This window comes from Periophthalmus magnuspinnatus, chromosome 5 (genome assembly GCF_009829125.3).
Source record: "Periophthalmus magnuspinnatus isolate fPerMag1 chromosome 5, fPerMag1.2.pri, whole genome shotgun sequence".
In the NCBI taxonomy this organism is placed as follows: Eukaryota; Metazoa; Chordata; class Actinopteri; order Gobiiformes; family Gobiidae; genus Periophthalmus; species Periophthalmus magnuspinnatus.
The window spans coordinates 9,352,579-9,369,600 of NC_047130.1; the positions used below are offsets into that span (position 1 = coordinate 9,352,579).

The 17,022-nt window shown below is 40.6% G+C and overlaps 1 protein-coding gene across 2 annotated transcripts in view; it reads right to left on the reverse strand.

The window, feature by feature from the left end:
• Positions 1-1,960: 1,960 nt before the first annotated feature.
• The window catches only part of chd6 (chromodomain helicase DNA binding protein 6), a 117,834-nt gene continuing 102,772 nt past the window's right edge, over positions 1,961-17,022 (reverse strand). The window contains exons 36-45 of one of the 2 annotated variants that reach the window (XM_055222157.1): positions 16,473-16,709; positions 14,419-14,689; positions 12,725-13,885; positions 11,302-11,459; positions 9,112-9,378; positions 7,058-7,522; positions 5,632-5,874; positions 4,589-4,732; positions 4,393-4,497; positions 1,961-3,706 (exon numbers count right to left, since the gene is read on the reverse strand). In XM_055222157.1, coding sequence (XP_055078132.1) covers positions 2,672-3,706; positions 4,393-4,497; positions 4,589-4,732; positions 5,632-5,874; positions 7,058-7,522; positions 9,112-9,378; positions 11,302-11,459; positions 12,725-13,885; positions 14,419-14,689; positions 16,473-16,709 — 4,086 coding nt within the window. In that variant the 3' untranslated portion in view covers positions 1,961-2,671. Of the gene's footprint in view, positions 3,707-4,392; positions 4,498-4,588; positions 4,733-5,631; positions 5,875-7,057; positions 7,592-9,111; positions 9,379-11,301; positions 11,460-12,724; positions 13,886-14,418; positions 14,690-16,472; positions 16,710-17,022 lie in introns of both variants that reach the window. The other variant, XM_033966101.2, reaches the window with a different exon arrangement.

Below are 17,022 nucleotides of genomic sequence, written 5' to 3' on the forward strand. Positions count from 1 at the left end.
AACATCAGGAGGTAATCGTTAGTTGCTTAGTTTCAGTTTTTTTACCAGTAGTGACGCAGCGGGTTTATCGGGTTGTTCCACTACACTTTCATTTACGCTTTTTTATGTCATTTTAGTTCAGCGTATTTTGCACTACAGCTGGAAACATGGTGGGTTTCCATGGTAACGGTCTTTTTATGACATTACATCCCGAGCTTGATGTTGCTATGCACTAAAGACATTTGCTAATTAGCCATTTAAGCATGTTTTAGTTCTTACAGTTGCCAGCAGAGAGAAACAAACGTAAAAAAAAAAATAATCCAACCGTTCTTCGGGAAAGTGAAAGTTTGACATATTAAATTAAACAAAATAACTTAAATCATCATCATCATCATCAGTGTGAAGGTATCCAAATGTCTTTTTAAAATAGGCTGAAGTAACGCATTACTTCTAATTACTAGCGATGAATAAGATGAGTAATTTTTTGTGTATTTGTATGATTTTCTTAACACTTCAGTGGCTAAAGAAAATAAGCATTTACCCCGAAATTGATTACTTGATACAGAGTTTGACCATTACAAGATAGTGTGACTTTTTTGACACCTACTTTTGCACAGTAATGTAAGGTAAGTCAAGTATTTCCCCCCCACTGAAGAATAAAGGCAAAAAAGAGAAATTATATACGATGCCAAATAAAAATAGCAATTTACAGCGACAGATTTACACATTTTAAAGTTGTAGCGTGACAGTCGATGTAAAGTAATGAGACAATATGAGGCACTCAGTCCAAATGTGGATCCCTCCTCTTCCTGGCCTTTTCCCTTTCAAATAGTAACACATATAGACATACTTAGTACAATGAAAAGTGCACAGGACAGCGCTATGCTAAAAGGGACTTTGATGCTACAAGTTGCAGACATTGTGCAGAAATTTTTAAGGGGCCATTTTAAACTCAAGGGCAAATACTGGATAAAGTCAGACAGCCTGAACTCTGCCATATACTGCCATCTGGTGGAGAAACCGACACTTTAAAATCTTTGTATTTTCTATTAGCAAAGTGACTGTGTCTTAATCTAAAAACTAAAAACATGATTCAAATGTTTAATTAATCTCACGATTGTTCTTTGCTCCAAATTACTGAAAGCAAACAGGAAAGAACAGTTGGTACATGATCAGTCTTGTTCTTATGGTAATTACTGCCTTACCATAACCAATTCAAATAAGTAAAAGGCGTTATATGTTTTGGTGAAGCTAACTAATACTATCTAGCTAAAAGATGAAATATTAGCTCAGTAATAGTAAGGTACTTGGACGGTTAATGTTTTGTCTTCAGTAAATGATATTCGGACTTCAATTTTTAGCTTAACAAAAGTACATAATAGAAGTGTCAATTTACAATATGTTCAAAGAGGGGGTATTACACTTCTATGGGGGTATTACACTTCTATTTAGGTCCCCATGTCAAATGCTTTATTCACCAAAAACAACATATTAACCTGTTTAATAAGTTTTTGACCCTTCCATCCCTTTGCTCTCTACGCTAAATCACTGCCACTTCAGAGCACTATCGCGATACAATCAGTGTGCATTTCGCAAATAAAACTACTGCACATCGCACCAGGTTTGTGAAGTTGTAGTGTATTGTTTTGCATCCTGCTTTAGTATGTTTATGGAAAATTGATGTGTGGGAGCATGGGTGATGTAGGCTTGTTTGCTGAGCATTGGATTGAATCGTATTGCAAACCATAAGGAGGGTTTGAATAGGGCCTGGAAAAGATTGCTAGATTACTTAAACATGCATGGATCACATATAACACCACTCCAGGCATGTTTTTGAGGAGAGAACAACAACGTTATAACATGGTAGAAAACTCAAAAAAGTTGCTTTGGATAATACCCCCTCTTTAATTAATGTGATGTACGCAGCAATAACATGTGCAACAAGTTGTAATGGAGAATTTATATGTATCTTTAAGTCACTGTTATAATATGAATAAGACGGGGGTTAGAGCTTATAAATGTTGCTGGTTTTAAGTTGAGAAAAATGACATTTACTGAAGACAACACATATTATACCTTAAATATTACTTAATAGATCATTACTTTTCAAATATCTTGCTGTGTTTTGACAAGTCAAGATTACTGCAAATAGGGACAACATACACGGTTTACAATGCACTTTGAGTTTTCATCATTTTCACCAATAACATTAGCTAACAATATATTCCACAGTCTTTATAGGAATGCTGGTTCTGCCTTCTCCTCAGTATGCGACATTGCACTTGGTTGGAACATTGGAGTGTGCCAGGAAATCAAATAAATGTACTGATAAAGTAAAAAAAAAAATCCCATGATGTGGTGAAATGTGTTTTCATAAGTCCTTTAAGTCCAATAAACAAGAGTTCACTTAGAGTACAATGTTTATGTCACTGCCGCCATCTTGGTCGCAGTATTTTCCTTCTGTCCTGATCTGATTTTGTTGATGCAGAATGGAAAGAATACACTGATGTTGTATTTCTGTCTCTTGCACTAGTATCTGTATACAAGGAGAAGAAGTGGTGAGAGAGGTGGCTTTATAAACATGACCGAGTAAGACATTATCATTGTTGAACTGCCATATTGAAAAAATCTTTACATGGACATTAACTGACAGACACGGCACAAATTTTACAAGAAAGTAGATTGGATATTTTTAGCCTTCCTCTCCGTTTGCTTGTCTCTGGTCCTCTACCACTTCCTGCCTTCTCTCTTCTTCCGATGTTGCCTCCTCTGTGCGCTCTTGCGAGTCTTGACTCTCTGTTGCCCCCTGCGTTTCAATACTTTCACTTGCGTCTTTCGCAGAGGAGCTAGCAGGAGGCGGCGTCTGGCTAACCGGCTGTGAGCTAGCGTCGGCTTTGAGTTCCTTTCCTTCGTCTCCTTTCTCCTCCTCTTTCTTGCGCCTCCTTTTTGGGCTTCCCGGGGACCCGTCCACCGCTCCGGGGGGCATAGCTGGTAGTGCCATGATGCCCCCGTGCGGAAGGAACATGTGCGGGTACAGCAAACCGTGCGACATTCCCGGTATTAAGAAAGGGTTAAACGTAAGATGGCTACTTGCGCTTGTTCCGATGTGCGCTGCTCCGATATGCCCCCTACTGGTAGAGGTGATAATTGCGGCTTGCTCCACTATTGCTGCTGCTGTGGTTGTTGTAGCTTTTAGACTTCCTTCTCCAGATTCATCTTTGCTTGTATCCTTTTCAGCCGCACCTGAAGACGATTCCTTCTCTGTAGTCGAAGAAGTAGGGCTAGCTGATTCAGACTGAGCAGCTTTAGGTGGCGGAGGAGCGTGTGCCATCATACCAACACTTAGCATAGCATGTTGCGGTATAGCGGCGCCATGTGGTATACCGTGTAGCATCATTGGTAGCATGCTCAGGCCATTTTTAGCATCTTCTGGTGATGAAGAAGTCCCAGGGAAGCCATGAGGAAAGCCAGCTGCCATGATGCCCGATATAGGTAACCCGGGGATAGCAGCTCCGCGCAGATTTTGCATAGCCACCATAGTGTCCACACTGCCGATAAGCCCTCCGTTCATGAATATAGGGGGGCCCAGAGTGGTAGGTGAGGCGTCCGATACAGAGAGCAGGGGCTTGGGCATCTCACTGCGGGGACGACGACCACGGCGTCTGGCTGCGTCCCGGTTCACTGGTTCAGTCAGGATGCGGGAGAACTTCCCTTCAGGTAGATATCCCTGTGAAGGCCACAAGAGGTTGTGTTTACATGATGCTGTAATGTTCAATAAGTACTTACTGCTGCACTACTACTTCAACAAATACTACTACTTCAAAACCTACAACTTCATATACTAGCAACACTACAAATACAAGTACTGCAGTAAGGATTTTGGTTAAGATATTTTTTAGACCACTGCCATATAGTTCAGTTTGAACTATTGACAGGAAAAAAAATATACATATATACTGAAATGAAAAAAAAAATAAACTAAGCAAATAGGTATTTTTTTTTTTTAGAATAATTCATGTTTAGCACATTCCATTGGCGCCAGGTCACACTTTTGATTTTATTATGATCTCATCTTCTTCACCAAAAAGGCCACACTTCACTATAAATGGTTAAATCCATCTGTCACTCACACAAAGCCTGACCAATAGGAGATGTGGATGGAAAAAATGCTTGAGAAGCATTAGACAGAAAAAAAAAAAAATTAACAGATCATAATTCAATTTTTATTTCCATATCTCCCAGCACTATTTCAACATGACAATGCCAAGATTCAGCAGGCTCAAGCTGCCAAAGAGTGGTTTATGTCGGGCAGTGCAGAAACTTCCGATACGTCATGAAGACAAATTCAAGTGAGGTTAAAACTGAAAAAGTGAAAAAAGTGACAGGAATTCCTCTGTTGTGAGTTGTACTCACAGAATGTTTGACCACATCTGCCCAGTCCGGAGCCACAAAGTATTCAGAGTTAGCATCCAGCCACCGGGACAGCTCCTTTATCGCTGGAGCCATAGCACCCCCTAGCTGTGGAGGCACAACATTACATAGGACACTGGGTTAATATGACAAATACAACCTATGATAGTACTTGTAAACTAACTTTATATTGTTTTACCCTGCGTCCGGTGCCACGGTGCACCACAGGGACCCTCTCCTCTCCAGTCAGAGAGTTCACGTCCAGCTTGGTGGGGTCTTTGCAGCGGTGCCTCCTCTGTTTGGGACGCTCTATAAAACCATGCAGCACACTGGCTCCTGGAGTCTACAACACACAAGAAGTGGACATATTTTAACAGATGTACTTTTAGCTTGTGTGTTCTTTCTATTTTCTTGTGTAGACTTTTGATTTTCCATTTGGTGCTGAAATTCAGAATTTCTATCTTGTAGTAATGCGAATGAGAAATGTTTCCAATGTCACAAAAAAGCATTTGTTCTAAATGCTGATTTCCACCTTTGTATTGTTTAGTTCTAGCCAATTATTTTACATGAAGTTAATATGATTAACTGAGACTCAGGAGCAGGACCACGCCTCTGCCTCCTCCTGCTCTCCTCCAGCGAACCACATCTCACCTAAACCACACCTCTAATTACCCAGAAGCCCTAGTTAAACAAGCAACACTTTCTGGACTCTCTCGACCCCTTCGTCCCACCCCGTCTTCACCCCATGTCTCTTGTTCATCTTTCAGCCCAAAGACCTCACCATCGACAGAGGGGGGTCTTGAATCAGCTGAGCTAACCACCTGAGAGAGAGGCTCCATCCTGAGTCTCTATCCAGCCTTTACAACTATTCATATAATCATCTATTCATAAATATCTTTATTGTATACCATTTTTGTGGCATGGTTCTTACTAGTGAAATAATAGTCTTGTAGCCTTGTTTTACTATACTTACAAAGTGTTACAGTTCATTATTTTTATGCGTTTTGTATTGTAACTTAACTATGTTCTAATATAATTGTTAAGTTATTAGATTTAAGTCTATTTCTATTCATTTTTTTTGTTTTGTTTTCCCCTTGTAGTACAAATAAAAGTTATCTTTATTTTACCTCATTTTAGTTTTTCAGTAAAAAATCAATTTGCCACAAGTTTAATTTAAAAAAAAGTTTGAAGTCCAGGCTTAATTATTTTGAGTCTCGATATAATATAAACATTCAGACTCACATGGGCGAAAGCAGGCAGATCCATGCTGTATCCAGGATTCTGCCTGAGCCACTCAATGAGGCCTTTGCTTGCTGCCTCCCGGTCAATGGCCACAATCTCAGGCTGTGGGGGGGTCTGAGTGGGCGGGGTCGGGGTGGAGGAGGAAGAGGGCGTGGGTGGGCCAGGGGGGCGGTCCGACGGGGAGGGGGAGGGAGAGGAGGTGGAGGAAGAGACAGTGGAGTGGCTGATAGCCTCAACGCGAGCCTGGGGAGATAAACAAGACATGGAAGCAAAAACATAAATCTGAGAGGATTTTCACAGTATTTTGTCAAGTAGGAAAAAAATTCTCTTGAGGCACTGTACTGTACTGAAAAAAAGGGACCTATTGGATCAATCTAAAGAAAAAGTAGAAACACCACTAAGGCCTTAATTACCTTAAATACCTTCCTTTATACCTGCAGCCATTGGCGTAAATAAATTATTTAATGAAATCTATGTTAATATTAATTTTAATATTAACATTGCATTTCTGTGCTGTGCCAGCCCCACACTGCGAGCTCAGTCCCTGTTACCTTAGCTTACATCATCGGAGGTATAATACTCCCTACAGCTAAACCCAGACTGGACTGGACTAGACTTCAATTTCCATATTCATTGTATTTCTATGCCAACGGCTAAGGTGTCTATAGGATGAAGAATACAAGATATAGGGCCTCTATGTATGCCAAAATTAACGATTTGCTGACAAGCTGTAAATGTTAGGATGCAGTGCATTTTTGACTGTTGGATATGGGGCTGCTTTCAAAGAAAGTTATCATAAAAATAGTTTTATATCAAACGAAGGTGGTTTCAATGCTATTAAATGGACTAAAAGCATACTTCAGTGAATTGAACTTTTCGAACTTAACACCTTCACAGTGTCTTGAGGGTTCATGTCTCTGGGTCCTGGGTCTTGTACTGATGGTAAATAAACTTCTTTGTTAGAACTGCAGGGTCATGACTCTTCTCTTCGAGCTACTTTTTTCTACATTCTACTTGTTAGGAAATTTTGAGAGGCAAACAGTTTTGTAGTAATTCTACTTTTAATACCCTGAGGAGCAGTCATGACTGCACTAACACAGCAAATGATTATGGTCAGGGTAGTTTCCTATGCTTTTTTATTAATCCAACAAGCAAAAGGACAAGGTGTTTTTCCTACAATATATTTTAAAAGTTTTGAATCTTTGGATACTGCAAAAGCACTAAGCCAAGTTTAATCTGGGATGAGCATCTTTAATATAGGAAACCAGAAACCAGTCTCTAATTTAAAAAAGGCAAACCATATAGGCAACCACATACCAGAGTTTAAGAAGCACAGCCGTAGATCTTAGCTTGTACAGACATGATGTAATGTAATGGTATATGGATAAACAGAGTGCACACAGAGCTGATGTTCCCCTGTACTCACCTGTGCCTCAGGTGTCAGCCCTCTGCCTTTGGTGAACTCAGAGTACAGCGCCTCCACGTTCCTCCTCCTGCCCCTCCTCCTCCTCAGAGCGTCATCAGAGCGCAGGCTGCCGTTCACTATCTGCCCTGTAACTGGGTGAATAAGGCCGGCCTGCAAGATGCCCGCCATGTCCAGTCCTGGCAATGGTGCAGAGATGGGGGGTGGAGCTAGCTTTTTGGCACCTCCTCCCTCTTCCTGGTCACCTCCTGAGGGCTTGGTCAAGTCCATGGCCGTCTCCTGCCAGCCGTTGATCAACATTGGCGGTGTACGGTGCGTGGGCGGAGCTACTATACTTGCTGCCTTCTCATTGGTGGAGCTGGGCGTCATCTTACCAGTTAGGGCTTTAGCGGCGGCTTCATAGTCAAAGGGCCGGCGCCCTCCCCCTCGCTTGAGCTCGGGCAGATAGGGAGGAGCCACCAGCCTCTCCTGCAACAGAGGCAACGAGGTGAGGCGCCAAGCTCCGCCCCTCCCGACTGCCCCGCCCCGCGACACAAACTGCACCAGGCGACAGACACAGGGATGGGTGGGAGAGAGATGCAGCACTGTTAGACACACACGGACAACAACAGGACGCATACAAGCAGCTGCAAGCAGGCCTGGGCAAAACTGAGAATAATGCTAGTCCTCTTATAATGAAATGATCCTCTAATGAATTAATCATTCAATTTAAATGTGCGTTAACTTTTCTGGTGTCACCTTTGTTTCCATGGAGACGTTATTGCGTTGCTTAAAATATTTGACAGTATAGCATTAAACTTCTATTCTACATGAAGCTGGGAGGGGGGGGGGTCACCAGGCCAGGTTAATGTGGGGAGGATTGCATGTTTTTCAAAGTTTTTTTCTATATATACACCCGTAATAACATAAATGTTACATCTGTTTAATGCCATTCTGTGGAACATTCCTGGCAAAGCAATAACATCTCCATAGAGGCTAATAGGCAACATAAAATTTGCGAAAAATAAACAAGCATAAAAGTATATTATTTTTAATCAAATCTAATAGTGCCAATAATTCAGTACCTGCATGAATTTCAGTGTATTCTTGTTCATTTTACATCCAGCGTGTGAGCTACGAACTTGTTTTATCAAGTCCAACTAATATTTTACCCACCCAGGCCTGTTCTAAACATTCATATTCTTAACAATACACATTGCAGAGACAAAAAACTTTACATTAAGCAACAACACAATGATGAAAGCAGGGTACAATGTGTAAAGATGTGCACCTTACCATAGTCACTGTGTTTGTCAAAATACAACAAACTACGATGGGTGAAGTAAACACAGATCAGGTGGAGGATTTTAAGCAGCTGTTACTTTCTGTTTTGACCCATTTTGAGCTTTTAAATCTTTTCAGTGATCACACATACACCTTTCCATTTGTTCTGATCATGTCAAATCTCAAATTGCCTCCTATAAGCAGCTTAGACAGGTTGACATTAGGGTTTTACATACTAAAATGTCCTCTACTAAGAACAAAATATCCTGTCTTTTTATATAAAATCTTATTGCACATTTAGCTCATATTTCAGTCTCTCAATGCTCAGAGTTGTTTACAATATGCACAGTTCTACCTTTTAAACATCACAATTACATTTTTTCCAAAAATAATGCAGCCATAGCTACCACAGTGAATAAATTATAGCAAAAGGTGTCCATAGTAGCGTAAAAAGCATGAATAATACAGGATACGGGTCCTATGTAAGTAATTGCCAAATTGCTGAGGAGTAGTAAATCCTAAAACGCAGTGCATTCCAGATGGCTGCATATGGGGCTGCATACAAAGCAGGATATAATAAAGGGAAGTGGACTCAAAGTTACCGCTAATCACTGTAAACTAAAAGCATACTTAAGTCAACTAAAAGCATACTTCAGTCAACTGAACTGAACTCTTCAAAGTCAACACCACTTTTTGACCCCTACAACATGAGGCAGTGGGATGCCTTAGTGGGACATATTGAAAAACGTATTGATTCTATTAGAAAAAAAAAAATCTTGTTAGTGGACTCTCACCTTAGGCAGCCTGGTGAGGGGAGGGGGCAGGGGGAAGCTGAGTCCTGCAGGTGGTGGTTGGACCCGGGACTGTCCTGGTACAGAGACTGGAGTGGTGGACAGGAACCCGGCCCTCTGCTGCTGCTGATGGTGCTGAGCCAAGCTGTTAGCCAGGCAAGAGTTAGCGGCTAGCACCCCGGGAGAGTCATACTGTTCATTGGAGGAGGGCCATTTGCCCTTGAGGATGGCATGGCAGATAGAGTCCAGGCGGTTTATGATCACACGGTCCTGTAAAGTGAACATACAAAAGGTACATTGCTGCCCTTGGCCAGGACTCCCATGAAAAATAGATTAAGTTTGGCGTGCATGTAAATGTACTGACTGTATCCCTAACTGTGGGTCTAGCTCTAGACTCTAAGGGCCGTATCTCGCCCCTCCGATCTTAGCGGAGCAGTAGCGTTAGCGAGACAATCTGCTGGCAGATAGTGTCAGCGCTACTGCTGAGAACATGGGGTGTGGAGTTCTAAACAAGAGGCGTGCCGTGCCAAAACATCAAGTGGATTGGAGCAAATTAAGGTTGTGGTGCATTCATTGAGTTGCCAGAATTGTTAAAATAAATATCAAACTAGTCCACTGAAAAACATAATGTGTCAAAAATATACTCAACACATAAAAACCCTTCTTTTATTTGGAAATGTATTAGAATGATAAATGGCTAACATTCAAGGGCAGGAATAGTGCCAAATGTGTGTCCACGTGGTGCACACACGTAGAACCACAAATTGCAGCTGTCTCCGGCTACAGAAAATGAAGTGCAATACGGTGGTTTGTACATTTAATTCTAAGAAAACGAAATAACAAAGGATACAACAGAAATTATGCAAATATTAATAACTATAGCATAACTTAAAATTTCCTCCCTTCGCTGATTCATATGCCATAGCAAGAACCACTTGCCCTCCGGCAGCAGAGCACAGCCCCTCGCCCGCTCCCTGTATTGACTCAGTGCTGCTCTACGGTTTGGTTTGATCTGGATCTATAAAAGCTGCTTATTCACATGAGGCTGTATACACCATTATCCTAAAGTGTGTATTCTTACCCTGCTGTTCTAATGCTGCAATGTCAGATTTCCTGACATTCTCGTGTTTTTTCTGTCATCAACTCCATTTCGTATCGTGACTAAATTATTCCCATTGTGCTGCATTGTTTAGTTGATAAAGTTAGTTGAAAGTAGATGGCTACCATCAGAACCGTAGACAACTCTGCACAGGGAGGGGCTGAACCTCTCACAGATGAGGACAGTGCACTGGATCAGCCCGTGCTTTGATTAACAGCCAAGGGCACAGAACAAAGTGGAGGAGACACACGTCTCACATACATGAGAGTGGCACACATGTGCATGGAGTGTTCGGAACAAATGCCCAGCCATACTGTCATGGCCCATCCAAAATATGAATCCTGGTGCTGCTACTAGTGCTACTGGTACTTTGAGGCTGTTTCATTGTTCCCATATATAATTTTTTCTGTCTCTTTTTTCCTGCAGGATTTTAAATGCCACAGCAGTCACAGATTGGTTCAGATGCCATCACCATATATCTACTTGTACTGTGTCAAATCAGCCACCAGCGGTCAGGTACAGCTTCTTTCTGCCAGGGTTAACATCATAGATAGGTAGCTGGAGTCCAATCTGGACACGCCCCCTCGTCAATGCTATTGCTCTGTTAAGACCAGGGGCAAGATACAGCCCATAATATCTTTCTTGACACTAAAAGTTACTTGCAATAATTTGAGTTTCATTTCATCCCTACTCAACGGGAATCTGGGAATCATAGAACCATAGTTACATTCTTAACTTTCGATTTACAACATTAAAATATGATGGTGCACAATAAAAGTTCCTATAGGTTGGACACTAATTTAACAGGATTAAATGTTTTAGTCAAATTCAATAGTATGTTGAGAAGAGTTGGCACTGGGAAATTAAAGTACATATGACAGGTTACACTCATTTCACTAAAAACATAGTTCACATAATTATATTTATGAATTTACTAAAAAACTTGCACAGTTTTTTGTACTTTTTAAAATTTTGGTGAATTATGGTTTAATAAAAATGGAAATCTATATAGTCTCAATAAAAGTATTTTATTTGTATTCATCTTATAAAGTTTCTTTCTTCTTTCTGTCTAAGTGAGCATAGACAGGGCATACCTTGGGCCACTCGGAGAAGGAGTAGAGCGCTTTCTCCTGGAGCAGCTGGGCGATGGTGGGCTCTCTCTCCCTGGAGTCGTGCAGGCCGTCTGGGATGTCACACATGGACATGGGGGTGGCAAAGCGGGGGCTGCCACTGTAGCCCTCCAGCACAGGGGCTAAAGGAGAAACAGAGTATATTTGATCAGGTCACATCACATTAGAATATGTGATGTGGATGTGAAGTATCTAATTCATGATTAGATGTGATGTCAATTTTATCATTAATTGTGACAATTTATGCCGTAATATTATCATATGAATGGAGGATAACTGAGTAGGAAAATTATAACTGCTAGCAAAAAAAAAAAAAAAAGTCTTCAATATACCTTACACTCCAAAAAATATATTTCATCACTTCTCCTAGACAGTGAAATAAATATACTATTTTGGGGGCTATTTTAAAATAATTTCCTCAAAGAAAGATCAAAATAGAAATCAAAAATAGTGGCAGTGGTTTCTTGCTAATGCTAGTACTAATACCTCATAGCATTATCAAAACAGGTCAACTGTAAATTTTGACTTGCCTTTCAATGTAACTGAGCCAACCTGTCAACAGACTCCTTCCAAACATTCTCCTCAACAACTCAAGAGTTTTCATTAAACCTATTAAGACACATGACCCCATAGAGCACACAAAAACATAGACTGTATATAAAAGTAGATGTAGGGGTGCTATATGTTTGGTTCCAGCCAAGTGATGCCAATTGAGCCAACTTCCATATTCCGAGTGTGCTTTTCATAGCAACCAAAGAGCCAATCAGGATCAAGGCTGTGGAAGGTACTCATCCATTTCTCCCCACACCAGTGGTTTGGCAGGGGGTGCATGCTTAGCAACAAGTCAGGATAGCTGTCCCTCAAAACAACCGCTAAGGTAAGCTGGAGCTGGCAAAATAAATCACCTGATCGGTCTGGTATTATTGTTCATATTTATTTATGGACAAAATAGCAAAATAAAAACACCAGGATCATGTGGAGCGGGTCAATACGAACATTTTAAGACCGAAATTTGAAACCTGAGGGCAGTGGTTACAGAGAGAAGGGCCCTGATTTTTCAATACATAATGAATAGGAGCCAGAGTTCATGGAGTCAATTTTAGCCCATGTTCACTTCCTATTTGAAACAGCAGCAGCTATGTCTACTTATTGACAGTCTATGCACAGGAAGAATATGCACTCTCTAGCCAAACACCCAGCAAAGGAGGGCTGTATATGGAAATGTAGATATACCCCACCCCAAAAAAGATGTTTTGACAATATGCTAAATTAGAATACAGTATATTGTCTATATTAGGGACCTGGTTTATCAGGTTACTTAAAAACACATCTAGTTATCCATTTTTAGTAAAATCTCCCATCCCTACTAGTCCGTTTGAATTCTCACCTGGAGTATTGGGTTGCTCTTCTTTCACTTGACTCTTGCACAGGTTCTCAGGTCCTTCGTTCACCCCTCCAGCCTGCTCCATCCTGGGGGTCATCACTGTACTGTCTGCCTCCAGTAGCTCCTGTTTGGCCTCCCCTTTCACCATCTCCAACCCCTCATCCCTGCTTTCGGCTTTCACCTCAGTGCTATCTGGACACGCGGTCAGCTCCAACCCCTCAGTTTTCATCTCCGATTTAACATTATCTGCAAACATTGACAAATCTTCCGGTTTTGCTTCAGTCTTGAGATCTGCAAATGAAGATTGCAATTCCAATGGCTTGATTTCACTCTTAACTTCATCTGAGTAAGCTAACTGGAATACGTTTGCCTTACTGTCCACACTCTCTTGTTTCAAACTCAAATTTTCCGGTTTGGTGTCTTCGTCCTTGATCGGAAAGTCTAACTGCTCAACTTTAGTGGACATTTCGGATTTTATGGAACATGCTAGCGGTTTCGTTTCCACAGCGTCCTCGTAGCTTGTGAATACGTCTTCTTGCTTTGCATCCTCCATTTTGATTGGCAGTTCTTGCGGCTTCTTCTCAACGTCTTCATTTGCTAAAAAGTTTGAAAAATCTGAACTGTTTTGGAAAAGGGTAGGATCTGGCTTGATTTCACTTTCAAAATTATTTTTTTCATCCTCGTCAATGGATACTTCATTTTTGATTTCAGTTTTGCCATTAGTTGGTGCGGCATTGGCTACAGAATTTTCTTCCAAGTCTGATTCATTGACTTGAACCACCTTTTCTCCAATTTCTTCATCTGGCTGCAACATTGGAACTTCCATTAGCGATACCGGATCTGCTTGGCCTTCTGAAATAGCATCTACGTCACTGGCTAATTCCGCGTTTTGCATTGTACATTCCTCTTTGAGATTTGGTTCTAAAAAGTCATCCGTGGCGTTATCCATCAGCACGTCTTCGTTGAGGGGGTTTCCGGTCTCCATGGGTTGGTACAGCATGATTTGGTCTACGTCTTCTCCGGGTTCTCCCAGGGACTCGGAGCAGGCTAGGGAGCTGTCCTGGTCCAGCTTGCCCATAAAGGGGTCCACTGTTTCGCTGTAGGTGCCTTGGAGGTCCTCGGAAAGTGGGTTGGATACGTCCATCATCACGTCTGGGTCTGTACCTAAAACCGAACAATATATATATTTCTTTAAATCTGATTTTTTTGGTTTTCTGAATATGGGTAACATGAACTAAATGTTGATATCATTAGCTTTAGGACTCGTTGGTGAAGAAGAACTGTTGTATGTTGTGTATTTGCAACTGACTGGATCAAGCATTATCTTAAAGGTGCTCTAAGTAACTATTTGATGAGGGTCTTCCACATGCTTGTCTCCGTGGAGATGTCGTTTTGCTACAAATATTCCAAAGTATGGCAATAAACGTTGCTTTAATTCTATTACATGTAATTCTAAAACATGTATTCTTGGTGGACTCGAATCTACAGATGGGAATTTGGACCGGCAGTGTCAGCTCCATGTCTTCAAGGAGATAGATAAGTTTAATACCTCACTATGAACCCCCCCCCCCCCCCCCCCAACAATGTTAGATACATGTTGCTTTTCTAATATTCACATTATAAACTTTCATATAACTGAAAAATAAGAAGAATTTCCAAAAGGTTTATTCATAAAATACATCTAATCTTTATCATACCTGGGTCAACATCCACATCCTTACTCTCAGGATCTCTCTGCATTTCCTCATCTTCTTTCTTGTCAAACTCGAACCCTGTGCCTCCATCTTGTCCCTCCCCCTCCTCCACGGGATTGGTCAGGCTCTCTGTAACATCACTCTGGTCCAGCCTATCCTGTGCCTGGTCAGTGATGTCAGAGAGAGACAGCGGAGGGGGCGGGACATAAGGAGGAGGAGGGCTCGCTGATAGGTCGGTTTGGTCTGCGCTGGGTTCCTCGGTGACGCCAATATCCTACAAAAAAAACAAAAAAAACAGTTATAGCATTTATACAAATTTTTGATGGACAAAAATAACTAATTAGAATTATTTTTATATACTAATAAATAGATGTCTTGATGTCTTGCCATGTTGTGGTCTTTTATTTGCTACAGTGAGTTTTTGGGTTTAAATTGTGTTTAATATCCTGTGTCTTGTTTCATCAACATATTTTTCCCACATTTTTCTCCAGGAAGTGCTTATCCGTGTTTTGAAAATCAATCACAGGACTTCGTGTTAATAGCCACCATTTTTTGCTAGCAATGACAGGTTTAGCCTTATTTAAACTACTCCTCAGTGGTGTGTTCTTATTCATAAAATCAAGGTTGATAGTGTACCATTAAGATTTATTCATTATTAACAATATTTTCTGGTGGACGGTCCCCCACCTGCTTGTCTCCATGGATTATTGCTTTTCAACTGTTCTATTAAACTTATCTATTTGGCATTTATTCAATTAGGCATATTGTATAGAGAAAAAGGGTAATAAAAAGGTTGGCGTCACCTGCTTGCCTCTATGGAGATATGGAGCTAGATTGGTTCAATGCCATACTAGCAAACATTTCAGACAAACCAATAACATCCCTTGGGGCAAGCAGGTGGTCGACAATCCACCAGTTACATATGGCGCCTTTAAATGTAATTTCTTGTACATTTTTATCATGTTGTTTTAGGTTAGCAAGAAACTAAACAATCCAGGTTTTCATCTTAACCCTAATCGTGTACAACACTACAATCAGTGCAAAAAACAAATAATCGTTTCTATCACTAATACCCAAATTATTTTCAGATTTTACCCCAGGGTACTTCATTACAAAACAAATCTGCTACTGATTACATTAAAATTTTTTTCCAATTCAAAAAGCCTGATTGGCCTCACATACTTTCTCCATAAAGAGCCTATTATCTACAGTCCTTGAGAGTGATTACCCTGGAGGTTTAACCACACAGACCATTACTAAAGATATCCTCTTTAATGTTGCCCAAATGTAAAATTAGACCAATAATAGTTATCAAGGGGAGAAGAGTACAACAACAAAAAGTCAAAAGTTATGATTTTATAGTCAAGTATTCAGTCCTGATTTAATCATAATTTTGTTCTTAGTCAACAAAGTTTATGTAATACGAGTTTTAAAAAAATATACGATCCTACCTAAACTAGTTTTCTCAATTTTGGAACTTTTTGAAACTTAAAGAACAAATATTGTACATTATTTGTATTGTTATGGGCCTTTAAACATGGTACTGACATCATTTCACAGCATCAGTGCTCCCCATACTCTGATCTGGTGCAGCTCACCATCTACTGGCAGTGAGGGAATACATATGTGGAAAATAATTAAACTAGCTAATGATGAACATGCCTGATCATGTTAATGCATGCAGTAGTAATGAATGCCTAAAAAAACAGGCGATTTTTTAAGGACTTGTAGATGATCTCTATCGGTGACATCACGATTTTGGTAAATTTCATAGTAAGTGTTTTGTGAGGCTCAGAGATAAAAAAACAAAAAAAAACAACAAAAAAACAAATCATTTTACAGAGGATTAATGAAACCACTTAAACATTCTGCAATGTCAAAATTCATAATCAAATAAAGTATTGGTATTTGCAACAGTAACTGGTTATATCACAAAATCTTTTATATTTACGTGTGAAGAAACTGATGTTAGTCCCGGTTTATTTCAGAGATGCAAACTTATTTTCACATAGGTAATTTGGAAGCTTTACGATAAAATTAGTGAGACAGGCACTGACCTTAAAGAGCATGTAAGTAGAAGCATCTCCAGCAGAGGGGTGAGAGGGGGAGGCAGACGGGGGCAGGCCCAGACACTCCTCCAGTGTTCCCCCCTCCTCGGCTCGGTCTGCCCCCCTCGTGTCCTCCTCATCCTCCTCCAGGAAGCCCGGCTCCAGACCTGACGGGCCCAGGATTGGGTCCGACTCGTTGAACATATGATGAGCCGGACTGGAGGTCTCTGTGCTGTCCCAAGGAGCCTGTGGGGCGGAAGGTGAGGTAAGTAAATGAGATTTTATTTAAATTTACAGATAAAAGTCTGAAGACACAATATGCCACTACTCTAAAAAGAGTCTGTTCTGAGCTTCTGTGGTTGAGAGACACTCGAGTAAAAATATGAGCTGTAATGTATGTTTCTCTAAAAATGATCTAAACTGTCTGATATCTGTATCGTTTTCAAATTGATATAAGATTTATCTAAATTAACACATATTTACCATCAACTGGTAATGCACTATACTTGAAACCATTCTATTTGTGTGCTGAAAAAAACATAATAAAAATTTAATTTTG